The following is a 24,892-nucleotide window of genomic DNA, read 5'->3' as shown; positions in this document are numbered from 1 at the left end:
AAAAAGATAGATGTTTTTGCACATAACTATTTGTTCAGGCCCAACAAGTCATTACAACTTGCCTGAACTTGAGGTAGTTTAGTACAATGAATCTTAACATAGTTAAGGACTACATGCAACAAGATACATGCAGCCTGACTAGCAAGGCTACATCACAATTTACAAAGTGCCAGATGAGAGCTGATTGTCCTTTAGCCTGAAATTTTTCATGTGGGAAAGGAAAATGAAAAAGTTAAGATCTCCTTCCTTCCTCTAGGAATGAAAACATTTTCCCAAACTAATCAATCACAAGGACAAGGACTGCTTTTTCTTCACTTCCACCAATTAGAACACCATCCTTTTATTGTCAAGTCTATACTGACCTTCAATCTTGGCAGAATAAGAGGAAGAAGGTCACATGGACAACAATACTGCCAACTTGATATTGCGTTTCTTGTGTGCATGTGCTCTGCTAGCTCACTGTGAGAATGGGGCAAACTGCAATGATACAGCCCTATTTTTTCCCATCAAAAAAATAACATAACCATGAGAAACTCTTGAATGCTGAGAACAAACTGAGGGCTGATGGGGGTGTGGGGGGGGAGGGGGATGATGGGCATGGAGAAGGGCACTTGTAGGGATGAGCACTGGTGTTATATGGAAACCAACTTGACAACAAACTATTAAAAAAAAAAAAAAGAATAGTTCCTTCCCCTCTATCTGAGGCTTCTATTTAATAGCCAGCACTCACTGGTGACAGGTCCCTTTATCAACTAATACACAACATAGGCCTTCTTCTTAGTTCTTCTAGCAAGACTCAATATTGTACATCAAACAAAATCTGTCTTAAATAGAACATATAAGAATTTCAAACAGAGGTTTTCCACAAATGCATTAGACAAGTAGAACATGAGCTTTTCTGGCAAGATACCTAGAGAATGTGATTATAAGGGGAAAAAAAGACAAGTTAGGGGAAAGATGAGTTACTAAGTCTGTATAAAACACATTTCCTGACTTTTTAGTTTAATGTGGCAGCAGCATGTTAGCTGGGTAAAGCATTCAAATTATTTAGGCCTAGTGGAATATTAAAACCAAAATGATACAGTCAGTAAAACCAGGGCAAAAAGGATATTCACTTATTTGTTAAAAAAAAAAAAGTAAAAGAAAAGAGCTATCAAGCCATGAAAAAACATGGAGGAGGCTTAAGTGCATATTACTAAGTGAAAGAAGCCAACCTGAAAAGGTTACATGCTGTATGATTCTATATGACATTCTGGAAAGGGCAGGGGTTAGAGGGAAGGGGGGATGAGTAGGAAAAGCACAGATAATTTTTAGGGCGGTGAAACTATTCTGTATGATACTATAATGAAGGATCCATATCATTGTACATTTGTCTCAACCCATTGAATGCACACCACCAAGACAGAATCCTCATGTAGACTGTGGACCTTGGGTGATAGTGATGGATCAGTGTAAGTTCATCAATTATAATACGTGTGCCACTGTGGTGGAAGACGTGCATGTATGGAGGCAGGGAGCATATGGGAATGCTCTGTACTTTCCACTTTTGCTGTTAATCTAAAACCTCTCTAAAAAATAAAGTCTATTTTTTAAAAAAGTAGAGGTTTTGACTTATGGATTACCAAGGTAAAAACTTTACCCGGCATTTACTGAACACCCACTATCAATTGCCCCTCTGTGGTAGCCAGCCTTCAAGATGGCCCCCCATGATCCCTGCACCCTTATGTAGTCTCCTGCACTGCACCAGGATTTGGTTTGTGAGATCACTAGAAGTGATAGTGTGTCACTTCTGAGATTAGAGAGAAGACATGGCAGCTTCTCCTTACTCACTTTATCTCTCCTGGAACATCTATTTGGGGGGAAGCCAGCTGCTATGTCATGAACACCTTATGAAGAAGTTATTTGTTAAGGAACTGAGGCCTTCAGCCCATAGTCATGTGAGCAAGCCTGGAAGCAGATCTCCCAGCCAAATCAAGCCTTCAGATGACTACACTCTGGCCAAGATCTTGACAGCAGTCTCATGAGAGACCATGGGTCAGAACTACCAAACTAAGCCGCTCCCAGAGTCCTGCCAGATTATACTATATATAAACATATTTCTGAGCAAAATGTTCATCTGAAAAAGGAGACAAAATCTTGGCTTTCCTCACACACCTGTAGTTTCCTCAGAAACTGAGAAGATGATACATTTTTGTTGTTTTAAGTGGCTAAGTTTCAGACTGATTTGTTATGCAGCAAAAGATAACTAATACACTATGACAGACATTGTCAAAGGCAAAGACGACAAGCTGCATGAGGGAGAGACAGTGTCAGCCTTGTTCACCTCCAACTTCCCAGTTCTCAGACCAGTGGCTGGCAGGTAGTAGGCATTCAAAACAATTGTTGAATGAGAAACGAAAATATGGCAACAGTCCTTCAGATGCTCCCATCTGAGGGAAAGAAGACACATAAAGAGGCAACTTACACAGGTGTGAATGAAACAGGTATGTAAGAGAGAGACAGCACAAGTGAAAGGTTGCAGTGCAAAGGTAGTGATTCATTCTGTGTCCGGGAAGAGGTCCCAGAGTCTGCATGAAGAAGGCTGCAACTCAGTAGGGCTTAGAAAGGCAGGCCTTTCTAGAGGAGCCACAATCCAGTATCTTTCCCTTCAGCGTCATCGTCTGATTTACAGCTATTCTAAAATTGAAAACTGTGACTTTAAGAAGAAAAACTTCTTCCTCCATGTGAGAACAGTTATGAAGAAAGCACCAGACAAAGCTGTTAGTTATTAAACATAGTTGTTTGCAGGCATGGTCACACACAAGACCAGATCAAGGGAGAAAATGGCACACATGCAAAACAAACAAACAAACAAACAAACAAACAAAAAACCCTCCCAAAATCTAGGAGAATCAAGGGAAAGGTGTTTCCATCTTGTAGTGGCCTCCACAAAGTGTGGGTGGCTTCTCAGGAGATCAGAAAGCCAAGAGAAGGAAGCTTGAGGAAGAGAAGGCTAGAAGCTCCAAGGAAACAAATAGAAACTAAAAAAATAAAATAAAATAAAGCAAAGTGACTTGCAGAGAAGGCCCCTGGATGCCAGGCTAAAAAATATTGTTTATCTCAGCATGGGGCCTATGGCTTCCTGATCAGCTGGAAGTAGATAGATGATTACCCTGCCTCCAGACATTCCATCTGCTTGTAGCCTGTAGAAGTTTGCTGTAGCCGAGTATCTCTGGGCTATTAAATTTGACACTCTATTTTTTATTTTTTAATTTTTGAAATCTTTTTTAATGTTTATTTATTTCTGAGAGAGAAAGACAGAGCATGAGCAGGGGAGGGGCAGAGAGAGGGAAACACAGAATCCAAAGCAGGCCCCAGGTTCCAAGCTGTCAGCACAGAGTCTGTCGCAGGGCTTGAACTCATGAACTGTGAGATCGTGACCTGAGCCGAAGTCAGACGCCCAACCAACTGAGCCACCCAGGTGCCCCTATTGCTCCATTTTTTAAAAAACTTTAACTTCTTTGAGAAGGAAATTTTACATCATTGTAAGTGGAAAATCAGTGTCTTCCTCTTACACATTAAAATAAATACCTGACCATTAAAAGAACAAATTTCTATTTGTGTATCACTTAGAGCCTTCTTGAGTATGACTATATTGTAGAGAGCCACATTCAGCAAAACATTGACTTCAGCAAAAGTAGCGAAATCACAATACAACAGCAAATTGCAAGAAAAAAATTGATTTCATCTATAGAGAAGCAAAACTAAACTTTTTAGATGTTCACCATTAAAAATATTCTAGAAGATAGAACGTTCTAGAAGGTAGAAAGTTAGGGATTCAGTGTCACAGAAAGGGGCATGTCAGAACTTTGCACATATCTCTAGCGCTCACCTTATTATTCACAATTGTTCATTTACACTTCTGTCCACCACCTATCTAAGAGGTAGGCCAAGGGCAAGGTGTGTCTCATTGACTGCTCTCTACCCCCCAACCAGCACATGGCAGAACCACTTTAAGGTTCTTTGCAGGAACGAAGACATGTGTACAGCGTTTACTTTTGCTACAAAGATCCTCTCTTACGTTAGTCTTATGCAAATAGTTGATACGTTTCTGTTGGCTATGAAAACATGTTTTTGAGCAAAATTTTGGTCTGAAAAATTAAACAAAGTCTTGGATTTCCTTGTTCATCCATGGCTTTGGATTGCCACTTAGTGCCCATCTAGGTAAAATGTGAGGGCAATTCCTTGGAACTAAACTGACACGAATCCCAGCTGAATAGCATAATCATGAGTGGAACTTCTTATCCATCCTGAGGCCTGATCCCCACCCCTGGATGTTCTGATTCTGATTCCAGATGAAATCATACATCTATGGCACAGAGATACACGGTTCTGGAGAGAGGCATTTGTCATATCTAAAGAGAATGTGAAGACACATTCTTGGAAAATCAATGAAAAGCCTTACTACTATAAGAGCTTAGTTTATTTTTTATTTTGATTTCTTTTTAATAAGACAATTCAAATGGGGTTGTCTCAAATAACTTTATCATTTTCAGTTTAAATTGTGAAGGGTTCCTTTTAATCATGAAAACAAGAGGACCCCCTAAAGAGTTTTTTGCTAAAGTACTGTCTTCAGAGGGTGGAGAGGTGCATGGGAGCAAGGATTAAAGAACAGAAAAGGAAAGTTTATCAGCAAGCCACTCAACCCCAGACAGCTGAGCTGAGGACCCACCAGAAGCCAGTTCCTGGTATCAGGGCTACACTACAGTAGGAGCCTTGGAAACTCTGATTCCATGTTTCCTCGTGTTCTCACTGGGGGAAAGCATGGGTTGGGGGCTCTGTAGAGGGAGGTTCAAAGCCTGCCCCTGTGTCCTGTTAACTGTGAGACCATGGGAAAAAATTCTCAGCTATTCCCTTTATTCAGCCTTTCTTTGAAAAAGTAATTTTTCAAATTCTTAATCATAATTTTGGAGCATTTGAGGAGTTATCTGTTTAAATTTATTTTCCTCTCATTAAAAAAATACAAATTGATAAAAATGAGTATGTACTCATTCCCAAACAACTGGAGTCTACACAACACAGAAAACAGGATGCAGTGATTCCATGTTTCCCTACTTCAGTTTTACCAGCAACAAACAGTCATTTTCCATTTGTTCACTTTGGTCCCACAACTCATCAGCAGCAGGTGAAAGTAAGGTTGTATTGCTGGAAGAGACCTCAGAGCTCATCTCATCCAACGGATCTTGTTAAAACCACCCAAGGCTGACTTCATCATCCTCACTCTGCTTACTCACCACTCACATTGTTCATTGTAATAGGCAGCCCCAAATAACCTCTGTCTTTGAAGCTGCCCTCCCTTTCTGGCTTTAATGAGCACCTCTGTTTACTTTTCCTCATCAAAGGGAAGAGGAGGGTGTGAGGCAGAGACACTGAACCTGCAGTTTCACGTGACTTAAGTCTGGGAGGGTCCTGAACCACCAGCTGTGGTACACGGAACACTATTCACCTGTGTCCTATTGTGCCACAGACCTGAGTCCCCCAGCCAGATGACCCAGGGAGGGTGGCAGTCCAGGGAGACTATGGTCTTTTGCATGATCAGATAATTCTGACACTTTCACGTCCATTTCTAGGAAAGGAAGCACAGCGGAAGGCACGGTGGGGCCAGAGCTAGTTCAGTTTAGATGTTGTGATGATCTGGGACAGTTTCTTCTGGTACTTCTAGAGATATCTTGTCATTTTGTAACATACCTGCAATATTTGTTATTATTCTCAGTCCCTATCTATTTCCCAAGTAACTGCATAAAAATTCTTGAAAACAATCATGGGCTTGTGTGCTTATTCTCCGCAGGAGGAGAGTGGGAGGAGGAAGGGACTCTGGCTGGTGTGCATATTATTTTGCAGCTGGGCTTAGGAATGGAGATAGAAAGTCAGGGGGAGGGGGGAGATGAAGGCAGTGAAGGTGAGTTGGTGAGTCATGGGGACCCAGGAGGAAGGGACCTGGAAGAAATGCTGTCAATGTAGATGCTCCAACAACAGCGGCCTCTGGGGTCTGCCTAAATTCAGGCCAAAGACACTCCTACAGAGCGGCCCTGGTTCCCTCTCGAAAAGATTTCCAATTCTTTCCCTGGCCCCTTGTCAAAGGAAATACATCATCTGACGATATGTTTGCAATGCGGAAGCCAGGGCTGGGCTATGTTCAGTTTTGAATCACTACTCTTCCCGGGCCACTTAGGGGAACCTTCCTCCCATTTTCTGGGTACCTCCATCTGGGGCATTGGTCTAGCCTCAGGGCAGGAATGGATAAATTTAACACCCCCTGTCTCAGTCCCTCAGCTGCCCCAGTTGGGTTGTGAGGGCCATCTGGGTGTCTGGTTTCAAAGATGAAGGCTAAGATCTCAACCCATGCCACCTGTGTGGGACTGAGCTGCTTCCTGAAGCCTACAGGTTCGGAGACCACTGGCTCTGTGGCCTCTGGCAGAAAGCAGAGCTGGCTGAGCCATAGGAGAGAGTTAAGTGGACCTGAGTGAAGATTATGAACCTCAGATCCACAGAAACTTTGTCGCCCAGTCAGGCCTGGAACCAACAACAGTTATCATGCATAGAGCTTTGGTGGGAAATTCTGGCCAATTATGGCATAGGTAATAATGTGAATAGAATTGTATCCATAAATCAGTTAACCAAGATATAGATTTGTCAAGGGTCAGCTCCCACAGGGCAGGGTCTGTACCCCACGGGTCCTGGCATGTGGTAGGTGCTCAATTAACACCTGTTCGCTGTTTGTGGTTAAATGAGCCTAATTTACTGCGTACTCCAAACCATTATTTAGGCTTTCTTAATAGCCATGTTTTCTAGCTTCTGATCTGATGCTTCCACATCTTGGGCGCCTGCTGACTCCAGCAACTGCCCCTTCCAGGGATAGCCCAAATACAGAAACTTGCCTGTAAGCAAGCCTTTCGTGTGCAGACCGCCCAGTCAACACTACACTACAACCACCTCCTTTATCACTTTCTCCCTCTAGGTCACTATCCACCTCCCCTGTCACCAGATACTGGACAACGAAGGCCAGCCCTAGGTCCCCGAGTCCACTGAAATCATTCAAGCTATTGCATCCCAAACTTGCACACACTGCCTCACCCACACAACCCCGTGCCTTGGATGGCGGTGGTGTGAGTCACAATCTTTTCAATGACAGTCCTTCCCTGACCTGTCGGCCTCACCACACATGAATAAGAATAAAGCCCACATGTTACAATTGCTCTGGAACTAACAATGGGACACAACGGAATAGCAGCTGCCACTTCCCAAGCACCTCTGCTGGGCTGAGCACTTCGATAATTCTAAGCACGATAACCATCACAAAGATAGGGATTATTACTTCTGTTTTATAGATGATAAAGCTGAGCCTCAGAGAGGTTAGGTGATTTACCCAAAGTGGCAGGGCTGGGATGTTAGCCTTGCAGAAAGTGTCCAGAGTTGGGGTCCAGGTGTGCAGAACCAGGATGTCAGGGGAAGGAACCTAAGGATAGTTTACTCATTCATTCAATGACCACTTCTTGAGCCAGGCTGGCCCCACTTTGCTGGGCCCCGTCGTCACAGCTGTGTTTGTATCTTCCCAACCCCATGGCCTAACTCTGCATATAGAGGTAAGACTCCAGGCCAGAAGTCCCAGGAGATAGTGGGGGCAGGGGGCGCTGGGGAGGGCGGGGCACTTCTCCAACCTGAAGTGGGGCCTCAGGTTAGTGTCCCAGGCTTCCCTCTGAAGCCATTTAAGACCCTGTCACTGTGCTCTTGTCCAAGCCTTCTTGCATTTATATCTATTTCCTGCCAGCATCACCTCTTAGAATAATTCATTCCATCTGTCTCCTGCGCTGTAGCCATTTATTCCCACGGCCCCACCCTGGCTTCGTCATCATCCAGAAAGTCTCCACCTCTGAAACCTTAAACTCCAAGAATCCATGCTCATAGCCCTCACTGCCACCAGTACGGCTCTTGATTGCATGGGGCAGGAGGTGGGGGGGAGGGAGTACACAGCACCCAGAGCCTGGCCCCCAGGAGGGAAGGGGGTAAGCAGCAGGAAGGGGGGTTTAGGGACTAGAAGGGCAGACATGTTTGAATCTAGGCTCCACCTCTGACCGGCTGGGTGATCCTGGGCAACTTACTTCACCTAGGACTTCACCTTCTCATACACAAACTGGAGTTAATAATATATACTGAGGTCGAATGGAGACAATATATTAAGGCCCTGAGCATGTGCCTGCCCGTGCCATGTGCTCACCTGAGGGGAGCTGTCTTATTATCTCATCAGTTGTGATCACTTCTCACAACACTGCTACTGCCCACCACCTCCACTGCCTCCCCTGGTTACCTTGCTTCCACAGGAGCCAAATCAACTCCCAAGCTCCTAGTGCTGCAGGACAAGGCCCCCTCCTCTGCCCACAAACCACCAGGGCAGGCAGAGAGGTTGCCCTAGGACTTGGTGTGCTCCAGGCGAGACCTCTCCTGCAAACAGCCTCACCATCAGTTTCTGCCCTAAAACCAGCATGACTAATCTCCCTGCATCCTGGGTCCTGGCTTCTGTCAGCCCCACAGAATGCCCCATCACCCACGAAAATCCCAATACTTGTTTATGCTCCTTTGGCCATTTCACTCCCCAAATTACTGAAACCTTTCCACTGTATAGTCCCCAGACTTCCCAGCCAGTCACGTAGAAAAGTCCCTTATATTTTCTACCTCTGCTCTGAACATTTCTTTTACTTTCTTGGTTTAATTGAAACCTGTTTCCTTTGTCTTCCCAAGTGTGGCTTTCTTTCTCCCATTCTCATACAAGTGGCTTAAGGGCACAGTACATGTTTTTCTTTGTTCCTTGTTGCTATTTCCAGAACGTTCTCTCTCTCTCCTCCCTTCCCCATCTTGGACGCTCACATCACGACTGCACAGTTCTTCTTGTTGCTAAGCGACATCTGCTCACCCTTCCCCTCTCTGAGCTCACTCTTGCTCTCTCTCTCAATCTCCGTTTCAAACTCCTCCTGACCTCCTTTCCTCTCTTGATTTCAACCTCCGCCCTGACTTGAAATGTGGCTGGGCCACATGGAGCTGGGCTCGAAACACAAAACACACATGGGATTTTGAAGGCTTCAGCATGAGAAAAAAATATATAAATACTTCAATTGTTTTTTCATAGGGATTACATATCAAAATGATAATATTTTGGATATATTAGAGCAAATAAAACATATTACTGTATTTAAATTAGTTTCATCTGTGTCTCCACCTTTCTGTGTGGCTACTAGAAAGTTTAAAATTGCATATGTGGCTCACATTACATTTCTATTGGCTTCACCAATAATTGAAACCCTTTCTCAATCCCCACTTCAAACATCCCACGTTATTACCACTTCTCCCATCCTCCTGAGGCACTCCTCAAGAATTTTGACCCTGGCACTCCCTGACTTCACCAGGACCTACAAACCGTGGACCCTACTGCCTTTCCTTCATCTTCAGTCCTTCCTTCCCCCCTTTCCCACTTACATTCCATGATTTGCATTATCCGCTTGCTAGACACACCCTCAATTCCCTTGCCCCTCTCTGGCATCCTCACACTTGGTGAAACTCAGCCTGGTTAGAGCCAACTCCAACTCTACGCTTCCATCCACATAGCTGAGCACAGCCAGAAATGGAAAACCACACCACCCTGCTAGTAAGCTCTTGACCACTAGACCCCAGTGGGCCGTGATGCTATCCAGTGGCCTTGCTACCAATTCCTGGGCCATCCGCACACTCATCCCCTGAGGCCTGTCTCATAACTTCTCCTCCACCTTCACTTTTGGTTTCCTAGTTGAGAAAACAGAAGCTTCCTTAACTCCTTAACAGAGCTTCCTTAAACTCCCCCCACAAGGTACCCAATGAACTGCATCCAGGCCATAGGACTCTGCCTTCCCTTTTGTCACCATAGTCAAACCATCTTGTGGTCTTGCCTGAGCCAAAACCCCTGACTCATATCAGATTCCTTCTCTTCACTCAAGGACAGAATTCCAGTATTTAGCCAATGTTTCCCTCTGTACTGTATCACTCCATTAGCATAAACCATACTCTTTTTTTCCATTTTAAAATAAAAAAAAATCTTTCTTGACCTCCACTCTATTCCATTTCTCTGTCCTCTTATATACCAGAACTTCTTGAAAGAATCCAGGTACCTACTGTATCCAATTACTTCTCCTGTTCTCTCCTGACCCCACCCCATTCATCCTCCCCATCCAATTTCACTGAAATTGCTCTTGCCAGGTGTTATGGGCTGAATGGTGTCCTTCCCGAATTCCTGTGTTGAAACCCTAATCCCCACTGTCTCATAAGGTAACTGTATTTGGAGGTAGGGTCTTTAAAGAGGTGATTACATTAAAAATGAGGCTGTTTGGTTGGGCTCCAAATGTAGACATACAGAAAGACACTAGGGGTGCATGGTCACAGAGAAAAGACCATGAGAGGACACAAGAAGAAGGCAGACAACTACAAGCCAAGGAGAGAGGCTCCAGGAGTAATCAACCCTGCCCATACCTTGATCTTAGACTTCCAACCTCCAGAACTATGAGGGGGGAAAAATGTCTGTTGTTGAAGCCATGCAGTCTGTGGTATTTTATTATGCAGCCCGAGCTGACTAATACATCAGGTCACCAAGCACCTCCAATGGCTCAGTCTAATGGCCAATGCTCAGTGCTCTCTCAACTTGACCTTTGAGCAGTACTGGGCACAACTGGCCATACTTCCTCTTCACTGCATTTCCAGGGCTTAGTAACTCATGGTTATTCTTTCACTAGTTGTTCCTCCTCAGTCTCCTTTGCTGCCCCTCCTTAACTCCCAACCTCTTAGACCTTTCAGCAAGGTGCTCACCAGAGCCCCTTCCCTGGACCTCATCTCATTTCTCACACATGTCTGTCTGTCAGCACTAATCTAAAGGCACACATCATAACTCGGTTGCCTCTCACGTCCTCCACTGCTTTTGCCTCTTTGGAGGCACAGCCTGCCTGGATTATCCTAACTGGACTCCACCCAGCATTCTCCTCTACCACCCCATCAAGTCTTTCCCCAACTTCACAGCCAAGGTACCTCAACAGCAGAGTCTGTGTTGGGTCTTCACCCTTTCTTTCAAGCCAGACTTAATCCACTACACTTTGGCTTCTCTCCCACTCCACTGAAATGGCTCAGCAGAGGTAATTGCTGGAAAATCTAATGTCCTACAGCAGCCAGAGTGACCATTTTAAAATGGGAATCAGATCTTATCCTTTCACTGCTTTGAAACCTTTTGCTGAATTCCTATTGCCTCCAGAGACCCAAATTCCTATGGATACTACAGTAGACTTTCCATGATTTGGCTTTAGCTTCAATATAATTAAGAGTATGGACTATGGATTCAATTAATCCTGAATCCAATTGCCATAGATTAAATGTTTATATCCCCACCTCCCTCAGATTCATATGTTGCAGTCTAATCTCCAACATGATGAGAATTAGAGGTAAAGCCTTTGGGAGGTGATTAGGTCATGAGGGTGAGGTCCTCACGAATGGGATCAGTGTTCTTATGGAAGAGACCCTAGAGAACTCCCTCTCCCCTTCCATCATGTGAGGAGAGTGAGAAGACAGCCATCTATGAACTAGGAAAAGGGTCCTCACTAGACACGGAATCTGCCAGTGCCTTGATCGTGGACTTCTAGCCTTTGGAACTGTGAGAAACAAATGTTTTGTATAAGCCATCCAGTCTGCATTGTTATAGCAGCCCCAGTGAACAAAGACCTCAATCTCTCCTGACTGTGATCTTGGGCAAGTTACCAGGTCTCTGAGTCTTAGTTTCTTCATACGTCACTTGGCTATAATAATGGGACTCATCTTACTGGTTGATGTAAGGATCAGATGAGCTTACACTTGTCCAATGCTTAGAACAGTGCCTGACCTAGCAGAGCTCAAAAAGTAAACATTCATTACCTCCCACCACTATCCTTCCTCAGCCTGAGCTCTGTGCTGCATCCTTGACTTGGAACACCTTTCCCTGCCCTTTTTAACAGGCGCACTACTGTCTGTCCTTCAATATTTCATTCCGGTGTATATTCCTGCAGGAAGCCTTCCTTCCTCCCCAAGGCAGGCTCAGGGCTCCTTCTTCTCCCCTCTAATGACACTTTGCACCCAATTCCATTAGAGCATAAATCAAATTACAATGCAGGATTGGTTTACCTGTCTGTGTCTTTAGGGGAATTTAAGCCTCTCGAGGGCAGGAACCATGACCTTTTATTTCTGCATGCACCAGCAGCACCAAGAAACCTGTCATCTTTGGATGAATGAAGTCTCAGTTTCTTTTATCTTAAACTCATGTCTTTAGGCATGTCTTCACCTAGTACTTATGGATTTGGTGAACAAGAATTTGTTCATTCTTGCAACTAGCAAAGGTGCCTTGCATGTGTAAGACACAGTGCTGGTGTTGGAAACGTTAAGGTGAATCCAAAGCAGGACAGCATTTGCACTCAGGGAGATTATGATCCAGAGGGACTCAGGTGCACACAGCTGTAGCATAGAGTGAATAGAGGGGCTGAAAGGGACTAAGGAAGCCAGGAAAAGAGCCAGGCCTGGAAAAGAGACAGAGAAGCCAGGCTTCGAGACTCAGGGGGCCACAGTCATGCTGTTTATCATCTGACACCAGAAATCAATAGCAGATAAACTTGAGAACAAGGTAGGAATCAAGCTCACTGCCCTGGAGGCTGGAAATAGAGAATGTGGAGGGGCACATGGGTGGCTCAGTTGGCTAAGTGTCCGACTTTGGCTCAGGTCATGATCTCATGGTTTGTGAGTTCGAGCCCTGCATTGGGCTCTGTGCTGACAGCTCAGAGCCTGGAGCCTGCTTCAGATTGTGTCCCCCTCTCTCTCTGCCCCTCCTCCACTTGCACTCTGTCTCTGTCTCAATAATAAATAAACATGAAAAAATTTTTTTAAAGAAAACAGAAAATGTGGAGGACCTAGGGTAGGCCTCAGGCTGGAAACAGACAAATGGAAGGGATGTAATCACATGCATCTTAAGTTCAAACACTGATGGAAAGCTCTGTATGTAACAAGCACTGTTAGAAGGACTTACTGTGGGGTAACTCAGGGAGCCCTTGCAGGAACTCTGAGCCAGGGGCTATTATCTCATTGCACAGAGGACAGAAAGCTGAGGCTAAAAATTGGTTCAGGGTTTCTCGGCACACGACAGAGCTGAAGTCAGAACCCAGCCTGTCTGGCTCCGGAGCCTGTGATTTTGCCACCATGCAATGCCATCCCCACAATGGAGAAGACAAGCCTGGTAAGGATGTTAAGTTTGGATGAGGGTGCCTGGGGCCAGTGAGGCTCTATGCAGCCTCTACCAACTGCATGGTCCGAACCCTGAAAGCCCTTCTCAACCAGATCACCTCTAGGTAAGTATGCTTTGAATGTGGATCGACGTGCTGGTCTACAGTGGGGAGGGCAGGGAGAGAGAAGGGGACAGACTAACCACAGTGATGATGAAATGACAGAGGGCAGGGCCATGTCACATGCCTCCTTGCACCCCTCCCTGCATGTAGCGAGTGCATAGCATTGGCTGAGCACCTTTCTTGTTGAAAAATGAGGATGGAAAAAATGAATGAATGAGTGACCGAGGGAATGAAGGCCAGGAGCCACCTGAGCAAGGTCCTTGGGTGGGGAGGAATCGGTGATGTGATGAGGGATAGCCATGCCATGATCCATCACCTCTCCAGTCAGGGCCTCTTCTGAAGCTCCCTTCCCACTTAGGACCCAGCTTTCATTGCAGACCTCCGCCCTGCACCCGTGCTCCAGAGTGTGCTGGGCCAGCAGTCAAGTCAGTGCTATTCCCTCAGAGCCGTCCTCATGGTGAAGGCACTGCCACGTGAAACACAGCGTGGTTTAGGGGCTGGGGGCTTGGGTGAAGGAAGGGAGTGGAGGCTCCTTTTGTGCCCTCGATGTAGGAAGGGCTGTTGGGACATCTGGGCTCCTCTCACTCTTGCCTCCACAAGACACCAGCTGCCACCCAGGGACAAGAATGGATAGACTCACACATGCCCTAGAACCAGGAGCCCTCAAGATCCAGAACATTTCTTCCAGATTCTACTATTTGGGGAATACGACTAAAAGACTTTGATTTCCTCGAAAATCTAGGCTTCATGAGGGAGCCCACTCACTAAAACTCTGCTTTCTTTAGCAGAAGGTAAGCACCAGCCTTAAAATCCTCGCCAGGCCAAGCGTCCCTGAGAAGTAACGTGGGTGTTTCTTAGGAGACTCTGGCGGGGGGGGGGCGGGGGGAAACAGCAGCTGCTCCTGACCACCTTGTCTCTTGCTCTCCTTCTTCCTCATTTCCTGAGGATTTACAAGGGACTCCCCAAAGGACAGGGAGGTGAAACGTATATCAGGAGTGTACTGTGCGCAAGGTGCTTTATGTGGGCTATGGCACCTGATTCTCCCACAGTTCTTGTGATGTAATGTTATTCCCATTTTGCAGATGGGGACACTGAGGATTAGAAAGTCAAGGCCACAGAGAAATAGATGGCCCACTCAAAATAAGACATTTTACAGGATTTAATAAAGGAATACATGCCAAGTGCGGCCAGGGTGTGAAATGCCCCAAAGGCTAGAGTGGTGTCCTCTGCATGTGACCACCCCGGCCACCAAGGTCAAGGAGGGGAACAGTTGCTGGAGTCTGGCATGAAAAAATCTGTGTGGAGAGGGTGGCTTATAAGGGGCTGTGACCTTGGGTGGAAGAACACAGGCAGTCCAAGATGGCCCTTTAAGATAGAGCCTGGGGGAATAAATACTCCAACCTCCCTGTCTTGGGTCCTTCCACCTCCTGCCCGTGGGCTCCTCAATGGCCAATGCAGTGAGCCAGAGTGCAGGGTGAACGGAGGTCACTGAGAATGGGGGGCAAACACAAGGCACCCTTGCACGGAGCCCAGACCAGCCAAACTGCAACATTCAGACTCTTATCACCTTCCCAGGCTGCTCCCCACCTTACAGAGGGATGGTCCACTGGGCCCAAGAGAGACCCAGGACCCAGCCTGGCCACCAGTGACCATGGATTTTCCAAGCAGCACTCGGCTCTGTGCTCTGTTCAACAGGCAGAGAACCCTAAGAACACCGTGTTGCCGTGCCAGTCAATACCGCTGCTCTCCTCCTGCTCTGGTGCCTGATTCTCCAACCTGTAGAGGGTCATCCTCCCGCCAGGTCCCAGCCAGACCCTCCCAGGAAATCCGCCCCTGCCTTTGAGCGGCTGCCCATCCGCCCTGAGCTGTGCCAAGATGAACCAGGGAGATCTGATTGATGAGAAGGTGGATGAGGGGGTTCCCCAAGGCGAATAATTTAATTTTATGGGTTAGGAAAGCAGGACTGGGGGGGTGCGGGGGCGCGGGCCCTAAACTCAGCAAGCTGCTTGGCTGGGGCATCCAGGCGCAGCCACGAGCATGTGTAACTCATTACCCCTTCGAGCTTCCCGTTTGCGGCCGCGGGATGATGCCGCGAGCGTAGTGGAGTGTCTGAGGCCATGGGGTGAGCATGAATACAGTATTTGTCTGACACTAACACCTCTCTGTGGCCCTCAGGAAGGGCCGCAGAGGAGCCAGGGCCAGCCAAACACCACCCACACCCAGCCCTCCGCCTCCTCTGCCTCTTGGCGCCAGACTGGAGAGGCCTACAGCTACATGGGGCAGAGAAGCAAGACAGCGCCGGGAAAGGTGAGAGGGGAGGGGGGAAAGGAGGGGAGGGAAGGGGGGAGAGGGGGAAGCAGGTCCAGCTGGCCCCCATCTGGTTTTCTGTTCAAAGGGAGGTGGAAGTGGTCATCGAGGTCACAGGAGGCTGGGCTGGAGGACCTTGGAGGTGGCATTCTGCGATTAGCCCTTCCGCATAGTTCTAGCAATGCAGGTTGCTATTCCTCCTGGTGGCACAGAGGGGAGGCCCACCCACCCTTGGGCCCTTCCCACCAAAAGTGGGGGTCCCAATGAGGTGCTGACAGCTCAGACCCAGGGGAGGAGGCAGGGTCCTGAGACTGGCCCAAGGAGAGGTGCAGAGAAGGGAGAGGTCCCGAAGTCGTCACAGAGCAGGGTGTGTGGGCATGAGCCTTGAAGGATGTGTGGGTCCACCATACAGGAGCTGGGTGAGATGGGCTCTTATGAGGGGGACAGGAGAGCCTAGGCAGGTCACAGCCCCCTCCCCTCCCTCCTCACTTGCTACGTGGAAAGAAGAGGAAGGATAAAGGCAGGGTGGGGGTAAAAAGAAGACAAGTTAGAAGAGGAGGGGGGGGTTCAGTGCATCAGCTCTGAAATAACAAGTTTACGCCCTAATGTCTTTAAAGTCCCACCCACATTAAAGTCTGAGTCACACCTTAATATCTGGGCTGCAGTTTTGCAACTTTGTTTCCCCATATCCCAGTAACCTCAGGGCCAAGAGGAGCCACCACCTCTCCTCCCCATCTCCTTTCCTTCAAGAGGAAAATCCTGGAAGGGACTTGAAGCCCCTGCAAGGCCAGCCAGACATTCCTGTTTAAATCTACTCAAGGCCCAGGGGCGGCTCAGGCCTCCCTTCCCCATCTCTGTCCACCCTCTGCTCTCCCAGCAACCTCCCTCTCCCCCACCGCCCTTCCTCTCCCTCTCCGGTTACACTCTTCAGAGATGAGGATCAAAGAACAAAATCATGGTGAAACAGATCAAATCTGGCTTGAATTTCCCCTAGTCAGAGCTCACCAGTTTTGTCTTAAAAATGAAAGGGGGGGGGGGTGGGGAGTCAAATCAGAAACCCACGAGCTCAGGTGGCTGATTTCATCTTTTTTTTTTTTTTTTTTTACAAATAGTTTATTGTCAAATTAGTTTCCACATAACACTCAGTGCTCATCCCCACAAGTGCCCTCCTCCATGCCCATCCCTCCTCCCCTCCACATCCATCAGTCCTCAGTTTTTGTCAGCATTCAAGAGTCTCTCATGGTTTGCCTCTCTCCCTTTCCCCCACCATTTCCCCCCTTCTACTCCCCCTTGTTCCTCCGTCAAGTTCCTCCTAATCCTCCTATACGTGCAAACATATGATATTTGTCCTTCTCTGCCTGACTTATTTCGCTCAGCATAACACCCTCAAGGTCCATCCATGTTGCTACACATGGCTAGATTTCATTGTTTCTCATTGCCATGTAGTATTCCATGGTATAGATAAACCACATCTTCTTGATCCATTCATCTGTTGATGGACACTTAGGCTCTTTCCATGTTTTAGCTATTGTGGAGAGTGCTGCTATGAACATTGGGGTACATGTGCTCCTATGCAGGCTGATTTCATCTTAATACTCCCGTCTCTCTGGGAGAGATGCTCCCCCACCCTGTACCTAGTGGGCTGCTCATTGAAGAGTGGGGGAGACCGAGACAACTTAGAAATCAGATTTAGAATGCATTTGTTTTGCTGCCTTGAACTTTCAAGGAGCCCAATGTCCATTTGTTCATTCATTCATTCCTACAATAAATAGTGAGAACCTACTATGTGACAGTAACCTAACAGAAACGTTGGCCTGGCTTGGTGTGACCCAGCTGGTGATGTCCTTCCCCACCCTCCTCTTACAAAATTGTGTTCAGTCTTTAAAGACTTTCCAGAAAGGTTTTTCCTGACTTCAGTACATTCATGCCCACTTGTCCACAGGAGAGACTTCCCAGACCTCCTACGGATGCCTGAAACCAAGGATAGTAAGGAACCCTACATGTCCTATTTTTTTCCCTATACACATATACCAGGATAAAATTTAATTCATACAGTAGGTGTGGTAAGAGATTAACAACAATAACTAATAATAAATAGACAGTAGAAGCTTGGTTTGAGAGCAAAATTCATTCCAGAAACATGCTTGTAATCCAAAGCACTTGTATATCAAAGTGAATTTCAAGAACCATTGGATCAGTTGTGATTATGTGATGCTTGGCATCACATACTACATATTGCAAGGCATTGCTTGTTTATCAAGTTACAATTTATTAGAACTGTTTGCTCATCTTGCAGAACACTTACAGAATAAGTTACTCACAATCCAACATTTTAGTGTATTTAGATAAATAACGATAGATTCTAATAAAAGTTATGTGAATGTGGTCTCTTTCTCTCTCAAAATATCTTACTGTCTTGTCCTCACCTACCTTCTTGTGATATGAGTTGATACAATGGCTCTGTGGTGAGATAAAGCAAGAAGAATGGATACGAGGAGACCAAACTCACACGTATTTTTGCCTACTTTATGTTATATGTAATTGTCCCATGCCATTCCCTTCCACTGAGATCACAGTGCTTTGAGGGCAAGGATGGTTTAATTTCTCTTTGGAGCATCCTTGGCACCCAACAGAGAGCTTGACACATTTCAGGTCTTCAGAATATATTCATCAACTGGAATTTAAAGGAAGAGCTACAATGGTGAGCACCTCACCCAGTAGGGCAGGGTGAGGGGGCTTAGTGGTCAGGAGCCCACATCTTGCCTCTTCTCCCTGCTGAGACTGTCCCCAATCCCTGTGTCTCTGGGTTACCCTACTTCCTTCCTGGCACTTAGCACCTTGTGGGAGGAGAGAGTTAGAGTATGAGGGGTAGGCATTTCTCCTTTTGAGTAGTTTTGAGACAAAGGCAGCTAAGCGGAATAGAGAGTAAACATGGTGCTTGCGAAAAGCATTGAATAAAGGACTGCATGGGGGTGAATTTCTGTCAGCTTGACTGGCCATGGGTGCCAGGTGGTACATCATTCTGGGTGTTTCTCACTGAGATCAGCATTTGAATTGGTGGACTCAGTAAAGCAGATTGCCCTTCCCCGGTAGGAGGGGGTCTCATCCAGTCAATTGAGGGCCTGAACGGAGCAAAAGGCAAGGGAATTTGCTTTTTGCTTCCTGCCTGCCCGTAGAGTCGGGACATAGCATCTCATCTTCTCCAGCCCTCAAACTTGGTTTACACCATTGGCTCCTCTGGTTCTCAGGCCTTCTGACTCAGACTGAATTACACCACCCAGTTTCCTGGGTCTCTAGCCTGAAGACATAGATGGTGGGACTTCTCAGCCTCCATAATCATGTAAGCCAATTCCTCATAATAAAGCTCTTTACATATGTGTATATCCCACCTGTTCCTTTTCTCTGCAGAACTTGATTTCAGCCTGTCTCTACCTAATTCACCATAAGTCATTATGAGACTCTCCTGTAAACTTCATTCTAGTCATCTTTGATGTGGGGACAATGCTCTCCTCGCCTGTGCTCACTGCAAACAGGAGTATATTCATTCATGTAGCAAGCATTTATTAAGCACCCACAAAGTGTCAGGCTCTGGGCTGGACATACAGGATTCAGTCTGTTGACGAGGTGCTCTGGGCTCCTTTGGAGGAAGCATCAGTTGAATTCCCAGTTTTAGCAAACAACCAGTTCCCAAAGATGCAGTGCCCTCTGGGTCACTGGGAGAGGGAACTCCTTCTTGTGGCCTGGGCTGGGGCCTCAGACCCAGGGGAAGGATGAGCACCTTGATGAGGTATGTTCTTTCCTCACAAATGCTTTGGGAAATGGATTGGAGGCTCCTCATCTGAGAGGGTCTGGGCTCATGGGTTCAGAAGCCTTTGCCTGACCTCAGCCTCACTCACTCAGAGGATACAAAGGCAGAGAGGCAGAAAGGCCTGTCTTTTCTGGAGTCAGGAGTCTTGGTGCTGGAACACCTCTATGACTGATGAGCTGTATGCCTTCTCAGCCTCCACTAACTCATCTGTGAAATGGATATGCATCTTGCGGGTCACATGGGTTTGGTGAGATGCATGAATTAAAGGACATTTCAAAGCGTGAAGTTTAACATGGGAAGTATTCAACGGGAGGTCACCACTGCCCTGGGGCAATGCCCAGGTTGGGTGGGGAGGCAGGGCAGGTCTGGCACTGCAAGACCAAGCCAGGGGCACTCACCGTCCTCACACAGGTTCAACTTGGACAGGCTCCTGCCGTCAAAGGGCTCCTCAAAGATGGAGCCAGTGTCACGGTCGCTCACAGTATGCAGGTACATGGCTTTGTTCTCCATCCTGACCTGCAACAACAGCAGCAGCAGCAGCAGCAGCAGCAGCAGGAAAGACAGCAAGGGGAGGGGAGAGGGAGAAAGGAGGCAGGGGAGACAGAGAATAAACGATAAGTGGATCCAGAAATGAATGCACAGAACAAAGTGCACATCTCCAGAGGCCTGAGCCTGAACACTGAGAGCCTCGCATTGACAGATGCCATCTACCAGGTTCTCAGGATCCTCAGTCCCTTCCCAATGTCCTCAGTGCTTGGGAAGGCCAAGGCCCTTTGGACCTTTCTGATCACAGGATCTGTCCCTTCCTTTCAGTAGCTCTTGGTTGGAGCCAGAGCCTGAGCCAGAGGGACACTGAGGGTTGTGCTTGGTGGCGCCTGGAAGTGCCAACCCTCCTGAGGCAAATGGAGTGGTTTCAGAGCCTCTGGAGCTTTGGGCACATTAGAGACTTGAGCTCCTGCTCTGTGCTGGAAATGCGCTGACTGGGCTGGAATGTTCCAAAAGGGCTGGCGGCAATGAGGCCATTGCAGGGATTCACCTCCCACCCGAGCCCGAGGGGCTGGTGGCCTCAGTGGAGTTCCCCAAACACTAAGACCCGGGCAACCTTGGACCAGGGAAGCCGGGTGTCTGCATGGCCTCCTGAGGCTGGATCGCTGGGGCTTTGGGTCTCCCTCATGGTGTTCCAAGAATGTACCCACGTACCTGGGAAACCAGCACCATTTACAACAGCATGTACAACACAATCCCATTTTGTAATATATATACATGCCCCAAGTACGTGACAGAAAGGTGATATTTGGAGATGTTCCGGGTTGCTCTAGGTAAGACATGTATCAGAAGACTCTGATCTTCTGGGCATTTTGTTCTTATTTTTGTTTGCTGGATATTCTGGGTTTTCTCCAATGTGTTTGCATTCTTTGTGTAATAGGAAAAATCTACTTCTTGAGCCAAAACACTTCTTGATGTTCTTTTTCTGATACTCAGTGATCTTACAAATTACTTTCTACCTTCAACTCCGTTCCAGCCATCAGTGTACCTTGACCTTTGGCCCTGATGTTTTTTGACTATCTGGATATTGAGCCCCTAAGATCCACTTTTAAAGAGCAAATTCCTTGGAAGGTAAAAGTCCTGGGGAGGATGGATGGGTCCCAGGCCCAGGATGGAGTAAACTCAACACTGAGGCCCAGAGAGCTGAGCAGGGGGTCTACCACCTGGGAAGAGATGATGGGGCCCTGGCAGGTGGTGGAGCAGGGAGGGGGGACAGTGACTGCTGACTGAAGGGAGCAGCCAATCAGTCCTCTTCAGAGGCACAGTAGGAAAGGAGACATTAGCATCGGTTCAGTAAATAGGGATAATGAAAGAGGAGCCTAGCTGGACAGCTCTGGCAGAGCAAAACAGAACCCCCTTATTTTCATGGCTTGACCTGTGTCTCCAGAGACTTCTGACTTCAGGGCTGAGAAGTCAGAACCGACAAGTTTCCATACAACTGTCCTTCTGATGGCCCAGAAGGATGGACAGGGGCTTCCATTCTTGTCTCTTCTAGTAATGAGATGCCACTTGCCCTGCACACAGGTGTACATGTGCACACACACATGCACACCTGCATGCAAACACGCATAGTCAGGGTGTTCACGGTCTCTGTGGGCCTTTCTTCCAGCCTGTGGGACAGGGGAGCCCCCAGCTCTGCCAGAATCTCTTCTCGCTGTCCCAGGGAGCCCCCAGACCGCTCCCACCCAGCTTCTCTGTGCTGCAGTCATGTCTGGTTTGCTAGCTCCCCACACCCACGCTCCATCCAAGTCCTCCACCCACCATGGGCCTCTAGGTGGGGCCCCCGAGCAACTCCACTGCTATTAAGCTTCAGGGGACCCTCCCTTGTTTCATAAGCCCTAAGTGCGGCACCCCTCCCACTGGCCTCGATCCTGGGGAGCTGCAAAGCAGGAGGCCAGTGTCTCTTCTGCAAGCGATAATCGTCTCTCTGCCAAAGGCAACACAGAGATCACACAGAGCTCAATGGGGCACTGCCATGTTGGCAGTGGGGGCGTAGAGATGAGCTTGGGCCAGCTTAGCCCTGTCTTCATTTCCACCTTGCCCTCTGCTGATCAGCTCCTGGACCAGAGCTGGAACGCATGGCTTGTTATCTGGAATGTGTCTATAGGGAGGCCCCTCCTCTACCCCCTCCCCAGCCCTGGGCTGGTGGAGCAGAAGCCCTGGGGAGCCTGTTAAGAAGAGGGGCTGGGGCGGAGCAGAGGCCAGATGTGAGTGAGAAGAGATTGGAAATGCTCAGCCAGTGCTGCTAATGTTTGTTACTTGGGAATGAAACCTAAGAATGTTCTGTCTGTCCCAGGGTTTATTTTGAGCTATTTTTCTTTCTTGAGAAATGGGGTGGGGGGGGGCGACAGGAATTTGAACCCTTCAGTCATTTGGTGTTATAGCCTTTGGAGCCAAGTCTGTGCTCTCAAGCAAGGTGCAACTCACTGCCAAGTAGTGTGCTATTCATAGAGATGATAGGCACCCCTTGGGGGCACACACGCCCCATAGGTTACAGCCCATTTGCCATCGGCATCTCTCTGCCCCACCAGGACCACAGGGGGGAAGATAGTAACCATCTGTTGTTCCCATTTTAAAGACGAGACAATCTAGGCCCAAAGAGGCAAGAACTGATGATGTCAGAGAAGGGTGAGGCACCAGGCAAAGGCTTCCCACCCAGGGCACTGACCCAGCGACAAGGCCGCTTCCTCCAGGAAGCATGTATCAGTCCCTTTTGGCAGCCACCTTTAGGGCAGTGCAGAGGGTCAGTGGGGGCCCTGGGGCCAAGGAGAGGCTGTGAGAGCTAGAAGGGAGGGGAACAGAACCACAGAAACATCGGCAGGGTGTGGATGCCCAAGTGGCATGTGGATAAAGCCCAAGGAACCTGGACTTCTGTGTTTCAAGTCAAAGAGTGGGGCATTCCTCTCCCAGGGACAGGAAATCTCACCGGCCTCTTAGGGATGTTAGAGCTGCATGTCAGGATGCTACCTGTTAAAGCTGAAGCACTCAGGCATCCCTAGCTCCACCCCAGGCAGCTCCATATGGGCTTGTGGGGGATGGGAGTTCAGAGGACCCAGGGTTCTATCCTGCAGCCACTTCCTACTACTCAGGAACCTGGCCCAATCAGCTGAGCTGGTACGGCCTCAGGTCACCACCTGTGTGAAGGGGAGAAGAATATCCACCAGCTACTCAGTTATTTCAGGTCTCGGATGGGACAGTGCACATGGAAGGGCTTTAGGCGGGCACTCAGGGAGTTGGCAGTGGAGTCTGGTGAGAAACACCCCCCACCCCCAGCATCTTCTAATCCTGCCAAGCAGTTAGGTAGGGGTGTGGGTATCTTTAGGTTCCTGAGGCTTCCCTCCTGCCTAGCCAGGCCAAGAGGTAATGCTCTTTGGGGTTCCCTTTGCAATAAACAAATGTGGATATGAAATCTGGACCCTCACTCACAAGTCACTCTCTGGGCAGCAGAAGGACTCAGTCAACTCTTCTTGCTGAGAGTGGCATGAGCCTCACTTGTTGGTGCAAATACAGTGTCCCTGGTTTCCAGCATCTAACTCTGCAGGGCTTGTATCTCCTCTTTGGATTCTGTAGCTTTAAACTCATCAAAATCAAGTAAAAAGCACCATGAATATGACCCTCTCCTCTAACTGTACTTAGTTAACTGAAATCATAACCCAAAGCTGTAAAGGTGCAGTGGCACCTGGGTAGCCCCGTGAAACATCGGACTTTGGCCCACGTCATGATTTTGCACCTCATGAGTTCGAGCCCTGCAGGCAGGCTGACAGCTTGGGAGCCTGCTTCAGATTCTGTCTCCCTCTCCCTCTGCCCCTCCCCTGCTTGTGCTCTGTCTCTGTCTCTCTCTCAAAAAAACATAAACATTTAAAAAAAATTTTAATACATTTTTTAAAAAGCTTTAAGGTGCAGATGTTTTATAGACAAGCCCTCCCTTTGTACGTTCCACCACTGGACACATGCACACACACATGTGCAAGCACTTCACACACGTAGAGGGACAGTCACCTGTGCCATCTGCTCCCAGAATGGGCTCTTGGGCTGTGGCAGGAGCCAGGTAGAGTTGCCATTGAGGCCGAGCTTCCCCGAATACCCGCTCACACCAGCCAGATGAGGCCCGGGGGAGCACACAGCTAGGAGAACCTTCCCACCTGGGAAGGAGGCCGCACCTCCACGCTCTGCGTCCTGAGATGCCCAAGCGCAGAGCACTGCTCCCTCGGCCGCATCCGTACCCCCCAGCTGCCTTTGGGACACTGTGCTCAGGTGCTAGGACAAAGTTAGTGCCACGACTCACCTGAGCGCGCCCACGGAGGCTGAAGAAGAGCCCGTCTCCTCAGTTCCTGGCATGCGCCATGGTGGCCGATGGGCTGGCTGCTGTCACCGCACTGAGACCCAGGCAGCCTCGCAGCCAGCCAAAGCCAGACGGAGTCATAGAAGGAGGCTCCTCCGGTGCTCAGTGACTTGTCTCAGGGGTCACTTCTCCAGGAGGATCAGGTTCGGAGGCAACACTCAGCCTTGTGCCCGATTCCCGGCCTGTGGCTGGGGAGTCCCTGTCTTGATGCCTCGCCTCAGGCAGCCACAGGCAGCGCTCGGGAGATGTTCTGTGGAGGCACCAGCAGCTCTGCTAGATACTCACTGAGATGTGAACTGCAGCTGCTCTGGCAGCCAGTCTTTATAAAGTTCTTGGAGCAATGCTGAGGCTGACTCCCCTGGGGTCCTGACCACGTCCCCCCTCTGGTGGCCAATCTCAGCATTACAACCTCCAGGTTCTCCCCCCTCAGTCCAGAGCCGTGACATCAGCCTTGCCTTGGGACTCCACGCACCTAATCTAAAA

General features: G+C 48.1%; 1 protein-coding gene across 1 annotated transcript in view; it reads right to left on the bottom strand.

The window, feature by feature from the left end:
• The window catches only part of SCARA5 (scavenger receptor class A member 5), a 121,802-nt gene extending 97,126 nt beyond the window's left edge, over positions 1-24,676 (bottom strand). Inside the window, exons 1-2 of the mRNA XM_039217375.1 lie at positions 24,353-24,676; positions 19,920-20,037 (exon numbers count right to left, since the gene is read on the bottom strand). Coding sequence (XP_039073306.1) covers positions 19,920-20,031 — 112 coding nt within the window. The 5' untranslated portion in view covers positions 20,032-20,037; positions 24,353-24,676. The remainder of the gene's footprint in view (positions 1-19,919; positions 20,038-24,352) is intronic.
• Positions 24,677-24,892: the final 216 nt, after the last annotated feature.

The sequence above is a fragment of the Hyaena hyaena genome, unplaced genomic scaffold, assembly GCF_003009895.1.
Source record: "Hyaena hyaena isolate Hyena2069 unplaced genomic scaffold, ASM300989v1 scaffold_682, whole genome shotgun sequence".
Lineage (NCBI taxonomy): Eukaryota > Metazoa > Chordata > Mammalia > Carnivora > Hyaenidae > Hyaena > Hyaena hyaena.
Note: the sequence above shows the minus strand (reverse complement) of the source record. Positions and strands in the feature narration are given on the sequence as shown.